We start from the raw sequence: 18,816 nt of genomic DNA on the forward strand, positions 1-18,816 counted from the left end.
CTAAGATTCCATCTCACCCCAATTAGAATGGCGATTATCAAGAATACGAGCAACAACAGGTGTTGGCGAGGATGTGGGGAGAAAGGTACACTCATACATTGCTAGTGGGACTGCAAATTAGTGCAGCCACTCTGGAAAGCAGTGTGGAGATTCCTTAGAAAACTCGGAATGGACCCTCCATTTGACCCAGCTATCCCACTCCTTGGCCTATACCCAAAGGACTTAAAATCAGCATACTACAGAGATACAGCCACATCAATGTTCATAGCTGCTCAATTCACAATAGCCAGACTGTGGAACCAACCTAGATGCCCTTCAATTGATGAATGGATAAAGAAACAGTGGTATATATATACAATGGAATATTACTCAGCCATAAAGAATGATAAAATTATGGCATTTGCAGGCAAATGGATGAAATTGGAGAATATCATGCTAAGTGAGATAAGCCAATCTCAAAAAGCCAAAGGACAAATGATATCGCTAATAAGTGGAGGATGACACATAATGGGGAGGAAGGAAGGGTTAGTGTTAGGGTTAGAGTTAGGGTTAGGGAGGGGGGCAAGTATGGAGGAAGGAAGTACTGTATAGAGGGTAAAGAGGGGTGGGAGGGGTGGGGGGAAGGGAAAAAATAACAGAATGAATCAAACAACATTACTCTATGTAAATTTATGATTACACAAATGGTATGCCTTTACGCCATGTACAAACAGAGAAACAACATGTATCCCATTTGTTTACAATAAAAAAAAAAAAAAGAAAATTAACACCAAGAACTTAGAGAAGAAGGAAGCTGTGGAAGAGGTGAAGATTGGAAGAGATGCCCCTGATAATCTGAATGCTATTGAGGAAAGTGGGGAGCGGAAGGTGACAATAAGGTAGACCATTGGGAGTAAAAAAGTGGGGAGAAGGAGGAAGAAGAGGGCTATAGTTAGGAAGATGATGGAGATGAATATGAGGAGGCTGAGGCTGCTAAGGACAAACAGTACAAGATGATGACAATGACAATGTGGGTCCAGGAAGCAGAAGACCAATGAGGATGACTAGACAGCAGAACTTAAAAATTGCCACCTGTGACCTATTTAAGCTTTACCGCCCATCTCAGACCCTAAACTCGATCACCTTCAAGTAGAGAGGCCCTCTTGCCCACGGAGGGCAGAACTACCCACAGATGGCACCTGCTGTCTATTACCCAACCAAAACCACAACAGAATTTGCAAAAGGGGAAGATAAAAGAACCAGAAGTTCCATGTCCCTGTTTTTTTTTTTTTTTTTTTTTCTTAAAAATACCTTAGGAAATTTTCTTTGTATTTTTTTCAGTAGTGGGGATTGAACCCAGAAGCATTCTGCCTCTGAGCTACATCCAAACTTAAATTTTTTTTTCCTTTGGTACTAGGAATTGAATGCAGGGGTGCTTTGCCACTGAGCGATATCTCCGATTCTTTTTATTTTTAATTTTGAGACAGAGTTTTGTTAAGTTGCCAAGTGTGTTGCTAAATTGCCAAGGTTGACCTCGAACTTGTGATCCTCCTGCCTTGGCCTCCCAAATTGCTGAGATTACAGGCATGCATCATCATGCCTGGCTCTGCTTTGCTCTACCCGCCCCCCTTTTTTTGTTTCTGCTTTGTATTGTTTTCTCTTATGTTTTAAATTTTTGTACATATTGTAAGAGTGAGCTACTTTTAATGATCTTGAATGACCAGACTGGTCATTGTGGCATTCTCTGTCCTACTTCTGATTTTATTTGTTGTGTGACTATGTTCATTGTAATCTCAAAGGAGGAGGAAATAAAAAACAAACAAACAATAAGAAATCTTCTGAGCATTCCAGTAACTTTTTATGTGTATGCTATTAGTAGATGATTTATATGAGATGGTTAAAAAATATCAAGATAAAAGTCCTATTTTATTCCTTTCTTTTTGTTGATGACGTTGTTGTTTACTTATTAATACATTTGATCTATGTGTGAAACAATCATGTCCAACAGTAAACTGCAATCTTATTTTGCTGAGCTATTCTAACAAATAAAACGTAAAGTCAAGTTAAAGATGTACTTTATTGCATAGGAAAAAGCGGTGTAGAGAGTTATTTCCCAAAAGAGTCAATAGTAGTTCTCCTTTAGTGGTGAAATTAAAGACAATGTTTGTGGGCTGGGGTGCAGCTCAGTGGCAGAGCAATTGTCTAGCATATATGAACCCCAAGTTTCCAGTCCCAGCATTGCAAAAATAAATAAATAAATAAATAAAGACAATGTTCATTTTCTCATTTTTTCTAATTTCTAATTTTCCTATATTTAATATGAATTGTTTATGTAATCAAAAATAAATAAAAGCCAGGTACATGCCTACAATCCCAGAGACAGAAGACTAATGCAGTTGGATCACAATTTCAAGGCCAGTCTTGGCAACTTAATGAGGCTTTGTTGCAAAAGATAAAAAATATAAAGAGCTGGAGATGTAGCTCAGTGGCAAAGCACTCCTGGGTTCAATCCCCAGTACTGAAAAAAAAAAATGCAAAAATGTATGTGAAACCTCCTAGAGAGGTGTCAGGAAGGACCCAGGCGCCAAGGGCCTTGCCATCTGTGTAGCTGGGGGCAGCTCAGGGTTCACTCCCATTTTGCCTGGATCATTTCAGTTCTTAGAAGAGATGGGCCTGCTGTTTTAGAGATAAGCCAGAAGGGAGGCCCTGAGAGTGAAGAACCAGGACAAATAAAGACAGAAATGAACACTACCCGCTTTGTCTGTGACAGCTGGTGGGGGAGAACACAGGACTGAGGGGAGGCAGGAAAGGAAGAGCAGGGATGGCTGAACCTGCTTGACTGGTGACTGGGAGGATGGGAGTAGAGATGTCCTGGCTGCCTGGCAGACACGTCTGTCTTGTTCAGTAGAGCAGGCACCCAAGAAGATAGGTTTTAGACATGGAGAGAACGTGTCCATGGTAGTGCTAGGCTAGGGCCCTCCCGGAGGATGTGTCCAAGGGATTGAGTGAGGATCACAGCCCTCTCCTCTCCTCATTTCATCTCTCTATCCCAAAGGAACTTTAACAGGCATCAGACATAATCTCCCTGGGGGCCATGGCAGGGGCTAGAGCACCAAGGAAACAGGCCTTTAGCATCAGCAAGGCCCTTAAATCCCATGGGATTTAAATGGGGCTACTGTCCATTAAAATATACAACAAAGTTATGTATATATGGGCTGGGGGTGTAGATCAGTGATAGAATGTCTGCCTGCCTCCCTAACATGTGGGAGCTCCTGGGTTTGGCTCCTGGCAGCAGAAAGAAAAAGAGAGAGAGAGAGAGAGAGAGAGAGAGAGAGAGAGAGAGAGAGAGAGAAGAGGGGGAGGGAGAGAGGAGAGAAAGAAATGAAAAAAAGCAAGCAAATAGAAAAACTATGTACATGCAAATTTGTAGATGAAGCTGGATATGGTGACACATTCCTATAATCCCAGTGATTTGGAAAGTTGAGGCAGGAGGATCTCAAGTTGAAAGCCAGCCTGGGCAACTTAGTAAGAGCTTGTCTCAAAATAAAAAATAAAGGACTGGGGATATAGCTCAGTGGTAGAGCACCCCTGGGTTCCATCCCCAGTACTACAAAAACAAAACAAAACAAAAACACTTTGGAGATGAAAAATAATAGACCTCAAAGTACTGTAAAATAACCAGTTTCTTTTCTTTTTAGGTGCCGCAGATTGAACCCAGGGTCTCTTGCATGTTAAGTATGGATTCTACCACTGAGCTACATCCCCAGTACAATACCAGTTTCTGGTCAGCAGTTTCCACTTTCAAACTCTGGGGAGCAAGTGTTTTCGCTGCTCCCTCTCTTGTGTTGTCTGCTGTGGCTGGGAGCAAGCCAGCACTGGAGGCCACTAACACAGGGTCTCCTTTCTTAAGACTCTTACAGTCCTCCCACTTCACCCCTGTTCCTGAATGGACAAAGAAAATGTGATATATATATATATATATATATATATAATTCAGTCATAAAGAAGAATGAAGTCAGGCAACTCCTCTGGAGTCCCTTCTTAGTGGGGTCCCTTCTTAGCTTGCGGGAGTTCTGTCTCTTCTCATTTGAATAAATCTTACTCTTTTTTTGCTATAAAAACAAAAACAAAAACAAAAACAAAACGCTTGTCATTTGCAGCATTTTTTTTGGGGGGGGTGGATGGGTGGCTGGGGACTGAACTCAGAGGTGCTTTACCACTGAATTACATCCCTCTACCTTTTCATTTTTTATTTTGAGACATAGTCTTACTAAATTCCTTAGGCTGGTCTCAAACTTGGGATCCTTCTGCCTTAGCCCACCAAGTCGCTAGGGACTACAGGTGTGGGCCATTACCAATGGTTTATTTTTGAAATTATGATTAATATGTACGCATTGCTTTCCTAATAATAATAAAAAAAAGATGGTATTTGCCCCTGACTCAGGTGCAGTAAATAGGTGCACTTCTTGGGAGTGTGGCTCTGTGGTTAATCGCCCCTAGGTTCAATCCCTGTTGCCACAGGGGAAAGGGGAAAAAAAAAAACGAAACGAAGAAACACCGAAAAATCCAGCAAGTGGCGACCAGGGGAGAGGGGCGCGAACTTGTGAAAGAGGAGTCGGAGACTTGCTAGTTCTGAGAGTCAATCATTTCCTCAAGCAGGAACTGGTTCCGCTTGCGATCCAGTCAAGAAAAAAAATTTAGGCGAACCATGCGAGTGCAAGCGAATAAACCGCAGATACCCAGCTGACATCCAAACGTGGGCCAGGAGGGAGCCGGCAGAAACCAGGGCTTTTGAAGTGCGGATCCCGCTAATCCCGGGTCGCACGGATGCACTTGGCCGGGGCCCCACAGATTGTACGATCCTGTCTGAGCTCCGCCAAGAAGGCTTCATTCATATAAAATCGGCAATCTGGAGGATCCCTCTTGGTCATGAGGGGCGGCTGACGGCCAGCGCCAGAAACAATATTAGCCAGACCTCGGCGAGGCCTAGGCTCTGAGTCCCACACGGCTTGGGGACCACAATCTCCGTTCAGTTTGCGGCGCTGGACATTACAGTACCAGCCTCGGAGTTGCTCCAGAGGCGCAGTGAACCAGTCTGGAGCGGAGGGGGCGGGCACATGGCCCCAGCATGGCCGCGGATTGGTTCTCCCTGAGCTCCTGCCCGCGGATTGGTCTCTCGGAGCTCCCAGCCGCGGATTGGCCGCCCGGGCCACGTGGCCTACAGCAAGGCCTGCTGCCAGCGCGTCGGTTGAGAGTGAGGTGTCTCACGGGGTCCCGCGCAGGAGTGAGCCCCGTCCATCCCGGTCCCAGAAACTGCCCGGAACTCTCCGGATCCGGCTTCTTACTCCCAGTCCTTCCGCTAGCAGCGTCACCTGGACTGCGCCCAGTGGGTTTCTGCGGCGGCCGCTGGGAGCCAGCCACCATGAGCGTGGGTTTTATCGGCGCTGGCCAGCTGACCTGCGCTCTGGCGCGGGGCTTTACCGCCGCAGGTAAGCGCGTGGATGCGGGAGGCAGATTCGCAGGCGGGTCCTAGGCCTGGTCTGTGAACCGCCCTTCACCCCACCAGCATGAATGAATGAATGGGGGAATTTGCGTATGGTGGTGTAGATGAGACTCTTTAAGCAGCAAGTCATTTTATATCCGCGAAAGGGATTAAGTTGGTGTCGGAGACTGGCACGTTGGAGCAGCCGTGCGTTTTGATCCTGCTTTCCCAGGGAAAGCACGACCACGGAATGGGCTGTGATTCCGTTGAAAAGCCTTTTCTTCTGCAGGCATCCTGTCGGCTCACAAGATAATAGCCAGCTCCCCGGAAATGGACCTGCCTACCGTGTCCGTGCTCAGGGTAAGTGGGGTGGAGGCTCAGTAAAAGGATAACCTTAGATGAACTGAGTGAGGCTGACCCTGAGTCTCTGCGCTGGTCTTTGGCTTCCCAGGGACATCTCGATTCGTTCATCCTTTATGGAGCTGCTTAGGGTAGTGGGAGCCCCTAGGCAGGCTGACTTGGGGTTAAATCCAGACCCTGAGTGCGGGAGGGGGGTCTTAAGAGGATTAACTGAAGTAATCATACATGGGCGCATATATATATATAGTAGGTGCCCTAGGACACATTTTTCTTGGTCAGTTAGTTGTGTGATCTTAAAGTATGCAGCCGTTGTGAGTCTCTCCTTCCTCATTTACTTTGACCACTTTGCTGTTGTCCTGAAACTTGAATGAGCATGTCAAGAAAGAACCTGGGGAGTTAGTTGTTTCTCTCTTCAAGCATAGTAGCTCACCTTCTTCCAAGACCTGGGAAGCATAGTAGAGGATGGCTAAGGAGACAGGTGGCATACACTGTCTAGGCAGTGTCTGTGTCTAGGATTGTCCTGCTTCTCAGTTTGGAGTCCTAGAGGGATGGGTGTCTTCCAGTCACAGCTGAATCATGTAGAGGCTGTGCAATCTGGTGAACAAGTGGCAGAGGTTGGAATAGGACCTGACCCAGCACTGCCCCCAACCCCTGGGACTAGATTTCACTTTTTCCTTTGCCTATGACACTTTCTACCATGGAGCATTCTCACCTGGCAAAGGGATGCCTTGGATGCCAGAAGATTGGTGAGGATGGGGGGACAGCCACTTCCTGGCTACCTTGGTGAAGCTTTTCATGCCATATTTACTTGTCCGGTAGCAGAATGGAAAATTTTATGTCAATTGGAGTGGAATCCTGAGGGGACAAGGCAAGGAATTCAGTGCTGCAGCTGGCACAGTGGGCTTAGCAGGTTTTCAGCTGCTCTCTGGGAGGCTTGGGTTTAACAAGTCTTCCCAGCACTGTTAGCCATGCCATCTCCTCTTACAGAAAATGGGTGTGAACATGACCCGTAGCAACAAGGAGACAGTTAGGCACAGTGATGTCCTGTTCCTGGCTGTGAAACCACACATCATCCCCTTTGTCCTGGATGAGATTGGGGCCAATGTACAGGCCAGGCATATTGTGGTCTCCTGTGCAGCCGGTGTCACCATCAGCTCTGTGGAGAAGGTACCTGTCTCACCCCTGATGCCCTTTGTGTGAGGAAGGGTGGTCTGGGAATGGCAACAGATGGGTGGATGCAGGTGGAAACTATGGCCCTCTGTCTTATTCCAGAAACTGATGGCATTCCAGCCGACCCCCAAAGTGATTCGCTGCATGACCAACACCCCTGTGGTGGTGCGGGAGGGTGCCACAGTGTATGCCACTGGCACCCACGCCCTGGTGGAAGATGGGCAGCTACTGGAGCAGCTTATGAGCAGTGTGGGCTTCTGCACAGAGGTGGAAGAGGACCTGATTGATGCCATCACAGGGCTTAGCGGCAGCGGGCCTGCCTATGTGAGGCCTTATCTGCTCAGTCGACCTTTAGGGAACCTAGGCAGTTGGATGGGCTGGGAGGCAGTCTTGGGCTGGGGAACAGTGCCTACATCTTGGTCATAAGTGGCTGATGAAGAAAACTGCCACTGGCGCTAGTTACAATCATCACTAAAAAGCAGACCCTGGGGAGGCTTTGAGTGCCTGCTGCCCAGGGCTCAGTGAGTGTCTCCACAGGCGTTCATGGCCCTGGATGCGTTGGCGGATGGTGGGGTGAAGATGGGTGTGCCGAGGCGCCTCGCAGTTCGATTAGGGGCCCAGGCCTTACTGGTCAGTGTCTTTTTCCCTGCACATTTGGGACCAGGGTGTGTGCCAGGGGTTCTTGTGGGTCACTGAGGTGAGGATGGGATGGGCTGGTTTGGAAGTTGGTATAGGGATTGGCTGGGAATAGTGGGTGTGGGGAAGTCTGTCCCCAGGTGCACCAGCAGCTTTCTCCTCTAATGCTCCTTCATGCTGTAGGGAGCTGCCAAGATGCTACTAGATTCCGAGGACCATCCAGGCCAGCTCAAGGATAATGTCTGCTCCCCTGGCGGGGCCACCATCCATGCCCTGCACGTCCTAGAGAGTGGGGGCTTCCGTTCTCTGCTCATCAATGCAGTTGAGGCTTCCTGTATCCGAACGCGGTAGGAGCATCTCGCTGTCCTCTGCCCCAGGCTGTTCGCTCCCAGCCTGCCCTGGACAGGGAAGGGCTGGGCTGGGCTCCAGCTTGCAGTCTTCCTGTCTTGGGTCCCATAAACTAGTGCCAGAATGCACTTCCTAGACCATGAATTATTACACTTTGTTTAGCCAAGGGTCTGCAGGCCTTACTTCATTTAATTCTTACCACAGTTTTGATAACTGGAATTAACTTTGATTTATAGATGGGGAAGTTTAAGATCAAAACAGGTAATAATTGATGGAGGCAGGATTCAGTTTTATCTCTGACCCTTTTTAAAAAATTTTTTTAAATTCTTTTTAGTTCATGATAGAATGTATTTTGAGATATTATATATACATGGAGTCTAACTTCCCATTCTTCTGGTTGTACATGATGTGAAGTTACAGCGATTGTGGATTCATATATGAACATAGGAAAGTTACCTCTGATTCATTCTACTCTCTTTCCTGTTCCCATCCCCGCTTCCTTCTTTTCATTCCCCTTTGTCTAATCCAATGAACTTCTTTTCTTTCCTTCCCCACCGCGACCCTTTTTGTGTGTTAGCATCACATATGTATCAGAGAGAACATTTGGCCTTTGGTTTTTGGCGATTGGCTTATTTCATGTAGCATGGTAACCTCCAGTAGTCTCTGTTAAACCCTGTAATTTTCCACACTTTCTCCCTCCCCGTGTGGTCACAGATACCACTGGAGCTCTATGTTTAGCTTGGATCAAATGAGATAAAGAAGACAGACCCCTACTTAGTTAAATAATACTAAGAAGCTGAGGGGAGCATTTGGTTTGGGATTCTAATTTTTGGTATATCAAATTTTGGGTCTGGGGCTCTATAGATAGGGAAGATTCATAAAGCTCTGTCGCCGAGGTTTATTGCTTTCCTTCAACTCTTCTTGGACTTTGTCTGCAGAGAGCTACAGTCCATGGCTGACCAAGAAAAGATCTCTCCAGCTGCTGTTAAGAAGACCCTCCTAGACAGAGTGAAGCTGGAATCCTCCACAGTGTCCGCACAGACCCCCTCCAGCCCAGGAAAACTCCTCACAAGAAGCCCAGCCTTGGGAGGCAAGAAGGACTAAGGCATCACTGCCCTCCTCTCTGTGATTCAGAGCCCTCACCTGAAGGGCCTTAACTCCTCTGCCCTTCCCCAGCTGCGCAGGGAGGGGCCCACTCAGGTGGTTTCAGGTCCCTCTGATAAACTCCTTAGGTCTGTTCAGACTAAGATGTACTAGTTGCCTCTCCTGTGCCATGTAGGAAAATGCTCTGAGGGGTGGGTAGCCGATGCTGGAAGCCAGACACATCCCTGCACACCTTCCTCTGCTCATGGAGAGCGTGGCTGATACCTGAGTCAGTGCTCAGCTCAGTGGGAAGGTCTGGGGAGAACTTCAGTTGGGGTTCTAGAGTTTGATATCAAGACAAGGAAGTGAGAAAAAACATGAAAGGCCCATCTGAATTGATACATGGAAAGGAAGTGAGCAATTTAGAATTGTTACAGTGAATCAAGTGTGTGGCATTAGGGACTAGGATGTTATTCAGTGGTAGAGACTTGACCAGCAGTGTTGAGGCCCTGAGTTCCATCCCCAGCACCACAAAAAGAATTTCAAAAAAGAAGTGTGTGGCATTCGACAATGCTTATATTTAACTGTAGCTTTGTAGATGTGCCCTTTAGAATGTGTTATTCAGTGTTAAATTTAGCTGCTTTAATAAAGTTCTTTTTTATTCTGTTTTTCTTATGCTTAGTCTTAAATCCTTGTTCTAGAGAACATGAGGCCATTCCTAGGTTCTGCCTATACTGTCCAAGCGCAAGAATTGCAGATGAGAAAGAATAAGGGACCAGGGCCTGAGAGCTATAATGATTACTCCAGCCCTGTTCCTATTCCAGGTCAGGGACAAGATGATGTGTTCTAGGATGGGCAAAGCTAATGGCAGAGAAGAACCCGTGGCCCTGGTGGGGTGTGGGCAGTAGCCACAGACACAAAGGAGAAAGCTGTGGGAGTTGTGGGTCAGGCACCATGCTGAGCATGTGAACCCTGCCATTGCCCTCTAAGGTGGGGACTCATTTTCTTCACTTGGTAGGAGGTGCTGAGGCCTAGAAGGGAGAAGCTCCTTACCCTTAATTGTGCTGCTGGTTCACACTGGGTCCTCTGTTCTTAGCTAGTGACTCTCCAGTCTCCAGAAGCTGGAGCTGGTTACACCATCTGCGCAAACCATACTGAGTCTGTGGTTGCCCACGTAGGCAGCCTGTGCCTGCCTCACATAGGCAGTCTGTGCCTGACACTTGTTCTTAAGGATCCCACTACTTGTGCAGGGGCTCCTAGGAACAAGCTTCCTTTTTTTGAAAAGGTGCAAGCATTGGCATCACCATCAGGTTGGAATTACCCAGGAGGTCAAGACAAGAGAATGACAAGTTCGAGGCCAGCCTGGGCAACTTAGTGAGACCCTGTCTCAAAATAATCAGGGCTGGGGATGTAGCTCAGTAGCAGAGCACTTGCCTAACATGTGAGAGGCTCTGGGTTCAATCTACAGTATGGCCAAAAAGAAAATAAGAAACAGCAATAACATGTTGCAAAGGATGTGGAGTAAACAGAATCCTTGTGCATTGCTGTTAGGGATGTGAAATCGTACCGCCACTTTGGAACACAGTCTGGTAGTTCCTCAGCGTTTAAACAGCTACTGTAGAACCCAGCAATTCTGCTCCAAGGTGTATATTCAATAGAAATAAAAACATGTCTTCACAGAAACTTGCACATGAATGTTCATGGCAGCCGCCTTAATAATAACCAAAGGGGGCTGGGGGTGTGTAGCTCAATAGTAGAGAACTTGCTTAGCATGCCTAAGGCCCTGGATTTGATCCTAGCACTGGGGGAAAAAAATGCTAAAAGGTAGACAAAGTCAGGCATGGTAGCACACACCTGCAATCTCAGCTACTCAAGAGGCTGAGGCAGAAGGATCACAAGTTTGGAGTTAACCTTAGCAACTTAGTGAGTCCCTGTCTCAGAAAATAAAAAGGGTTGGGGATGTGACTCAGTGGTAAAGAACCTGTAGGTCCAATCCCCAATAAAAACCACCACCAACAACAAAATAGACAACCCAAATGTCCAGTAGTTGGGTGAGTGGATAAAACATTTGCACAATGAAATGTCATTTGGCAATAGAAAGGAAGTACTGATATGTGCTACATACAGGAACTTAAGAAAGGATGGGTAAAAGAAGTCAGTTAAAAGGACAATTACTGTGTGATTCTACTTACTGAGGTCAACATCTGATACTAAATCCTGTCCTCTGTACTAAGCCTATCCAAAAGCTGTCCAGGATGACAGAAATTTGTCCCTTTCATCTTCCTTTCCTTCAGCCCCTACAAGATCACCCCCTTCCCTGGCCTAAATTCGCCAACATACATCTACTGAGGACCTACTTACAGTCAGGCTTATGTCTTGGTGCATTGTGGAGAGCTTCCACCTCTCGTGGTCAGGACCAAATTTGATGTTGTCTGGTGCCCTGGTCCTTCTCCAGGAAGAGGTGAGAGAGATTTATTCTTGGGAGGACCATGTTTTGGTCTCCCCAGGACCTCAGTTCTGCCTGGAGGTGCTGACAAGGACCCAGGACTTCCCCACCCAGCTGCACACCTTCTCACAGGACTGACCATAGCCAGGGTGGCAACTCTTTTATATGGTCAAGGGGTCCCATAATGTGTCAGGCCTGGACAGAGGTTCTGGAGCTTGTCTCAGTCCCACTAGAAGCCTGAGCCACCAGGAACCCCCCCTGAAAGTCCCCCATAAGAGCTGGCATTGGGGTCTAACACAGCCTTTCCGAGTATTTGCTAAATACTTCCTTTGTGGCAAGTGCCCTGCAGGGCCAGAGTGTGGCCTAGTCAGTAAGACTGTCCCTGTTGTAAATTGTACAAGAATAGATGTGGACACACAGGAGATGTGGCACCCATGGGAAGGAGGAAAGGCAGTGTGGAGAGGTCTGAGAGCAAGGAAGTGTGTCTCAGTCCTTTCACCCCATCTTGGCCACATGAGAATGGGCCCTGAGCCTGGAACATTTCTGTACCAAGACATAGAGTCATCACAGTTGGTGCTGAACTTGTTGCCTTGTGGGCACACCATTCCTGTTTCACCATTCCTCTTTCAGCCTTATTGTGTATTTCTTTGGTTAAGCATATGTGTCGTATGTCACCTGGACAACCCCACTGCTATATCTGTTCCCTGGGATGAGGGAGTGGGTTCCTGCTGTAGCACAGAGGGATATATAAGGCCAATGGCCCTGGATGACTGCTGGGAGGAAGCCCCCAGGCACGGGGGGACCAATGCCCACCACCAAAGCTGATTGTGCTATCTCATCCATATGAGTGAAGCCAAGCCACGTTCTAGCCAGTGCTTGACAAGTTGTGTTTTCCTTGAGGAGTCCTGTAACAAGAGGCAGTGAGTAGAAGTGCTCGGATTTCTGCTCCTAGTAACAGGTAGTGGATGCCACTTGTTTAACACTGACCTCTTCCCTATCTGGCCACCCTCCCTGTTCCCAGCTCCCTGACTCCTCTCCCTCTCAGGACTCCTAGGTAGGCATGCCTACAGCAGCCTCCATCCCTATTTCATGGTGGACTTCTCTCAGGGCTCCAGAAAAACATTTTCTTATCCATTATGTATGGATATGTTATATTATGTATCCATATGTTATATATTATAGGAGAACATCCATTTTTCTCTCCCGAAATGCAGGAACAAAAATTTCTGCACCCATTGACTTTTCACCTGATTTCTTGATAGATTTATTTTACTTTAGATCATTTGTTGGTTATAATAAGGAGACATGAGTTGGTAGTTAAAAGATTTAACAATTTTTTCCACAGCTCTCCACTCTGTAGGCCGTTCAGGAACACATACGCACCCTCCTCTCTGCATCCCTACACGTTTGTTACTAGGCAACGCTCTCCAGAGAGCCACTGGAGAGTCGCCTGAGCCTGAGTGCCTGGTTGTACTTTCCCTCACCATTTCAGGCCTTTCTCTGTATCTAACCAAGATACTTGTAAAGCCTTGACCTCTGCTCCACCTTTACCAATAAAGTAGACAGAACACAGAAGTGTAGGTGTAGCTCAGTGGTAGAGGACATGCTCAATATGTGGGAGGTCCTGGGTCCTGAGTTCAAGCCCCGGCACTGGAAGGAAAAAATGTGGATATTGTGGCTATTAAATAAGTAGCATTTTGAAGATGAAATGCATCTCATTTCAAGATCCAAGCCAGTGTGAATAGTATACTACCTTATATAAGTAGGAGTGGGGAGTACAACATTGAATAAGGAAATTCTGGAAGGATACATAATAAACCAATTAATAAAAGGGGCTTCCTTCTGGCAGGGTGGTGGGGGATGGCTCAGGAATGTGGCAGGTTGGGGCAGGATCGGAACAAAACCTTTCATTATATCTCTTTTGGTACTGTGGAATCATATGAAAGTATTACCTGGTCACAAAATACATTTGGAACACCTGTCAGGCTGCCTCGCCATGAAAGCTTGGTCTGAGGTGGTCAGTCAGGGCTGAAGTATGCCCTGCCTGCCCCACTTTGGTCTACAGCTGTGTCCAGGAACACTCCAGATATGAGAACATCATCCTTGGCAAGGGTGGTCAGAAAGATCTTCTGCACCCCATCTCTTCTTTCCACATAAGCTCGCCTTCTTTGCAACTATACTCTGAGATGGGCTGGAAGATCTCCCTGGGCTCCTCTGATACTGGAGTCTCCTCTTCAATGAAACCACATCCATGGGAACCATCTACTTCCGCACCTGTCTTCCCCACTAGGTGATCAGGGTTGTGGGTTTGACTCAGAAATGGAACATAATACTGTATAGCAGAGTTTTTGAGTTGACAAGAAGCATTCTCCCATTGCATCCACTAGGATTCCTGCAAAGATCCTAGGAAGTAGGGACAAGGGGTTGGTATCCCCATGTAACACATAACAAGCCCAATGCACTTTTCAAAGGTGACTTGGGGACTAGCAACAAAACTTAAGTCTCCAGATCCAAATCCTCCTTCCAATTTTCCTCCACTAAATTCACGGATGCGTTCTCGAGGAAGGCATAAAAATGCCACTTAGGCGGCCAGCAGGAGCAGGAAGTAAGGTGATCGCTGCTGCCCAGCCTGGTGGGTTTCCCCGGCTCAGCAGCAGCTGAGAAGCTCTTTTGCCACTAGGAGACGCCAGCCGTCAACCATTGAGACTGCCTTCCGCCGCAAATTTCGCCTGTGCCCTGGGAGAAAGAGCAGACAGTCAGGCTAGGTGCCAGACCTGTCAGTGCTGGTCAGAGAAATTCCCGAATGAATTCTCTGCTTCCTGTCAGCAGTCTTTGTCGCTGCCCTCCCAGTCTCCAACAAGGCAAAGCAGGAGGGCAACTCTCCTAACTGTCCACAGACCTGGGTCCCTTTTCCTGAATATCCAGCTTAGGGACAAGAGCATCATCAAGTGTCCATGGTGCCCAGACTGTGCACAGATCATCTGAAGCAAATACCCACTAATCTTGCTCGGGAAGCAATCTTAAGAGTCAGATCACTTACTACCCTTGACCTTGAATGAATTCTTGAGCCTCTAGGAACTTATCTGTAAAGTGAGGGTGAGAACAGTTCCCACCTGGGGGAGGGGGTGCTGAGAATTAAATAAATTAGATAAAGGCCTTGGCTTGATGTCTGGCAGGAGTGAGAGCTAATAACCTAAAATTGCTGGTGTTAATATCATCATTAAGAAATCTGAGGCTCAGAGAGACTAACTTGTCACGTCCAGAGCCAGGCCTCAAAGGATCCAATCAAGAACCTGGTCTGGCTGGGCCCATGGCCCTTGTTCCTTGCAGCACTGCTGGTTCTCAGACCAACTGATCACCTTTGGGGGTTGGGGGACTTGGGTGCAACCCAGGGCCTCATGCATGCTAGGCAAGAGTTCTACCACTGAGCCACATCCCCAGCCCCACCTGCTTTATTTAATTAAGGGAAATGAAGGGAAGCAAGCATTTATTGAGCTCCATTTCTAACCTTATTATCTTGGTTCTCCAAAATGCTCCCTCAGTCTAAACCCCAGACCCCAAAAACTGTGTGTCCCCAGTTTTTGCTCACCTCATCTTCCACCAGATACACTTTCACCTTACCTTGGTTGCTAAAGTGCATCAGACCCTTGTCTCCCACCCCAAAATACAGAATCAGAATCTCTGAAGGTTCCATAAGAGAATCTGCCCTCCAGCTAGAAAAGAAGCAGTACAGGGCAAGGAGGCCAAGACTGACCCTCAGGGATGGCGTTGCCTGAGCATAGGTGCAGTGTGTGAACCATGCCCCGTGTGGGTAGTCTTTCACCTGGTGGAGTGAGGAATGAAGAGTAAATGTATTTGGGGGAGGCTGGATGACAGGAGAGGCTGGACCACGAAGACGCTGGACTTGGCCCAATGGAAAGAAGGAGCAGCCACAGGAGGTTTATTTAAAACAAGGATCAGACCTGATATTTGCCAAAGAATGAAAATTCTGGAAGTATTGGAAACCAGTAACTGGAGTCTTGCAGCCATCTGGGTAAAAGAGGAGGGAGGCCAGTGGAAGAGGTAATCCACAAAGTTTCAGGACCCTTGGTTTCCCTGAATACACCTCCCATAGCAATTTATTGTTTAAAAGCCAATTTGTTTAATGCACAGATAAGCTGAAACCTCTTCCTGTCTACAGGGTTTACCATTGTATGCTCAGCCAGAGCACAATGACTGTCATTTAGTAGGTGCTTAATGGAGAGTTTGATCTGTGGGGTAGGGGCAGCTGAGGGAGAAACAGGTGTGGAAACTGGACCAAGCAAAGCTTCAGGCTCCATGACTCCATTTTACTGTTTAAAAAAAAAAAAAAAAATTTAATGCAGGGGATACATACTGGAAGATCGGGTTTGAGAAAAAAACAATAAAAATAACAGCTGCCATTGGTGGCATGCCTGATATAGGCATGGCTGGACCCTTTTCACCATCTTCCCTGATGCTGGCCAACAATCCTGCAAGTAGATGTTTTCATCCCCATGTTCACAAATGCGGAGACTGAGGCTTGCTAGTTTGCCCAGGACCATGGTGAGGAGTGGTGGCCGGAGCTTGTGTTCACCACATGCTATCATCCAGGGTTCCATTTGGGGTGAGGTGGGGATAGCCTCAGAAGAGGCTGGGGGTCAGATGGGGGTTTGCAGCCCAGCACCATAATGGTAGGGCACATCTGTGTGACAAGAACAGTGTGTTGACCCCCTAGGGTAGAATCCTTTGTAACAAAGTTCCTCAGACTGGGGGGTCTTCAGCAACAGAAATGTATGGTCTCATGGTTCTGGACTCTGGAAGTCTGACATCAAGGTTTTGGCAGGGTTGGTTTCTTTTGGGTCCTCTCTCCTGGCCTCACAGAAGGCTTCTTTCTCGATGTGTCCTTGCATGGTCTTCCCTATGTATGTGTCTGTGTTCTGATCTCTTCTTAAAAGGATGACAGCCAGCCAGGCATGATGATGCCCACCTGTAATCCTAGGCTCAGGAGGCTGAGGCAGAAGAATCGCATGTTCAAAACCAGCCTCAGCCATAGTAGATGAGGGACCACCCTCATGACCTCATTTGAATTTAGTTGCATTTTTAAAGGTCTCATGTCCAAATAGTGGCATCTGAGGTGCTGGGGGGCTTCAACTATGAATTTGGGGCAAGATTCAGTCCAGGATAAGCAGAGTCTGTGGCTCATCAATATTCAAAGATGAGTAGGGAAGGACAGAGAGGACTGGGAAAGCAGCGGGAGCTCCTAGGATGAGAGTGGGGTCAGCAAATGATGGGGCCTCAGGCCATCCAGGTAAGAAGTGAGAAGGGACAGGGTGAGTAGGACCTGAACCCAGAACTTGGAGAAATGGGGGGACGCTCAGGATAAGGATGAGTTTGAATGGCAACCTCCATCTGCAAGAGAAGCAGTCAGTCAGACTAGGGGCAGACCAAGGCTGTCATGGTCCTGGAGGCCTCTGGTCATTGCCAACCAGGCCTGTGGTCTCTCCATCAGGGAAAGTGAAGACTGGCCTACCAGAGCTGCACAGGGTGGGGGTTGTGCTATTCTAGCCAATTCCCTGCTGGGCTGACCAGCTGGAAATCCAGTCCAGACTTCAGGAAAACCAACTCCCTCCAGGTGTGTCTTCCCCTGCCTCCTCAGCACACAGGATCTGCCTCAAGCCCAGGCCACACCTCCCACTTGGAACAACAGCAGTCATAAGTACCAACAAACCACAGGACTCAGAGCTTATGCCTGACCCATGCTCATGAAGTCTCCAACTCTCCTCATCTCACCCCCCTCCAGAGGAACCTGTTTTGTCCTTTTCCTCCTCCATATCCCTGTTGTGTGGAATCTGCCTTAACTGCTCCCATCTGATGGCCAAGGGTCATTAGGCTGTAAGATAGGTAAAGACTGGACCCTATTATGGAACACATTCTGGGGGCCTCAGGGCATCAGGCCTGAGAGAGGACTGAACCCTCTCAGGAACCAGTATTTTCTCACATTAACAGCAACAAACCCCCATTTCCTGGGACCATGATGAGGCTGTAGTCACAGAGCCTACCTTGCCACGGGGGCTGCTGCCAGGTGACAGGATCATACACATTTCCAAAGTCACACTTACCCCAGAGGATGCTTCCATTTTACTCTATTGCTACTGACACAAAGCTAACACATCTTAGAATCTTCTTATAGAAAACACTGATGGTAAAAGTGAAAAGTAGAAATAAAACAGAAGTACATCCATCGTAGATGATGGTAATTAGTGGAGACAGCCATGATCTAGAGCCAGAGACACAGGAGGGATGTGCACATGGTGCAGGTCAAATCCCTCACTAATCCAGAGAGTCCTGGGCTGCCCAGGGCCACACAGTTCATGGCACTGTGCTGTGTCCACTCCTGCAGACTCTCTTAGCTCGTGGTCAAGTTTCCAAGTCAGTCCTGGCCTCCCTTGTCAACACTGACTCTCAAACAGGCTCCGCGATGCTCCCTCCCTCTGCACCGCAGCCTGCTGCTGTGGGGCTTTCCCTGCCCCACAGGTGACTGTGGTCAACCTCCAACCAGCTCCCATAGCCCCTGTTGGCTTTCAGGGACCCATGGGCAGGAAGATGAAGCCAGGTGTGGAAGATGAGAGCCTGGCCCCACGGCAGCCCTGGAACCAACTCCCTTCCTCACTTTACATGTTATTTCATTTTTAATTACAGAACTAAGGTAACAGAGCTTCCCAGGCTGAGCCAGAAATAGTGAGCTTTTTAATTCACTTTTTGTTTTCCCGAAGGAGAACCTCATGGATCCAAGGCACAGAGCAGGAAGCCAGGGGCTGCAGGAGGCCTGGGCTTTGAGGATGTGGATAGATCCTGAAATCCACATGCTTGTCTCCAGCCTGGCCCCACCATCAGCACTGGGGTGGACCTTAGTGGGCCTCAGTTTCCCCAGCTGTGAGATGCAGGCTTGGACCAAAGCTTGCTGTCGGGTCCTTTGTAGCACTAATCCTGAGCCGACCTGCACTCCCCAGTGTACAAGGCTTTGCAGGTTCTCTGACCTCTTCCATTTCTGGGCTTTCATCTTGTACTGTAATGATAAAAATATCCTCCTAAACTCCCTGTCCCTGATTCTAGCACCAGCCCATGGCTGCCTGGGCAGGGTGGGGGTGTCTCCTCCTTCCTTTCTCAGTTTCTCTCTTATCTGGCTTCCTTCTCTCCCCTCAAGCCCCTAGCCACTAGTTTCTTCCTCCCTTACCTCTGCCTGTCGTGACCCCTCCTGCTCTGATACCTGTTGTTGCCAAGAACCCCACACCTGACTTTCCCAGGTTCCTGG

General features: G+C 47.8%; 1 protein-coding gene across 1 annotated transcript; it reads left to right on the plus strand.

Annotated features, from left to right (window-relative positions):
* The first annotated feature begins 5,192 nt into the window (after window positions 1–5,192).
* On the plus strand, window positions 5,193–9,723 carry PYCR2 (pyrroline-5-carboxylate reductase 2). The gene is made up of 7 exons (XM_079107967.1): window positions 5,193–5,468; window positions 5,751–5,821; window positions 6,809–6,988; window positions 7,094–7,315; window positions 7,529–7,621; window positions 7,811–7,974; window positions 8,914–9,723. Exons 1-7 carry the CDS (start codon window positions 5,402–5,404, stop codon window positions 9,077–9,079), a joined length of 963 nt encoding a protein of 320 aa, XP_078964093.1. The 5' UTR covers window positions 5,193–5,401; the 3' UTR covers window positions 9,080–9,723.
* The last annotated feature ends 9,093 nt before the right edge of the window (window positions 9,724–18,816 follow it).

Source organism: Sciurus vulgaris (assembly GCF_902686455.1).
Source record: "Sciurus vulgaris genome assembly, chromosome: 12".
Taxonomy (NCBI): domain Eukaryota; kingdom Metazoa; phylum Chordata; class Mammalia; order Rodentia; family Sciuridae; genus Sciurus; species Sciurus vulgaris.

Excerpts from the sequence above, each read along its gene's own strand:
- PYCR2 (XM_079107967.1), top strand. The coding sequence starts at position 5,402 with ATGAGCGTGGGTTTTATCGGCGCTGGCCAGCTGACCTGCGCTCTGGCG. Across the intron at positions 6,989-7,093 it reads CCATCAGCTCTGTGGAGAAG|AAACTGATGGCATTCCAGCC; the intron begins GTACCTGTCTCA and ends GTCTTATTCCAG. Across the intron at positions 7,316-7,528 it reads GCGGCAGCGGGCCTGCCTAT|GCGTTCATGGCCCTGGATGC; the intron begins GTGAGGCCTTAT and ends GTGTCTCCACAG.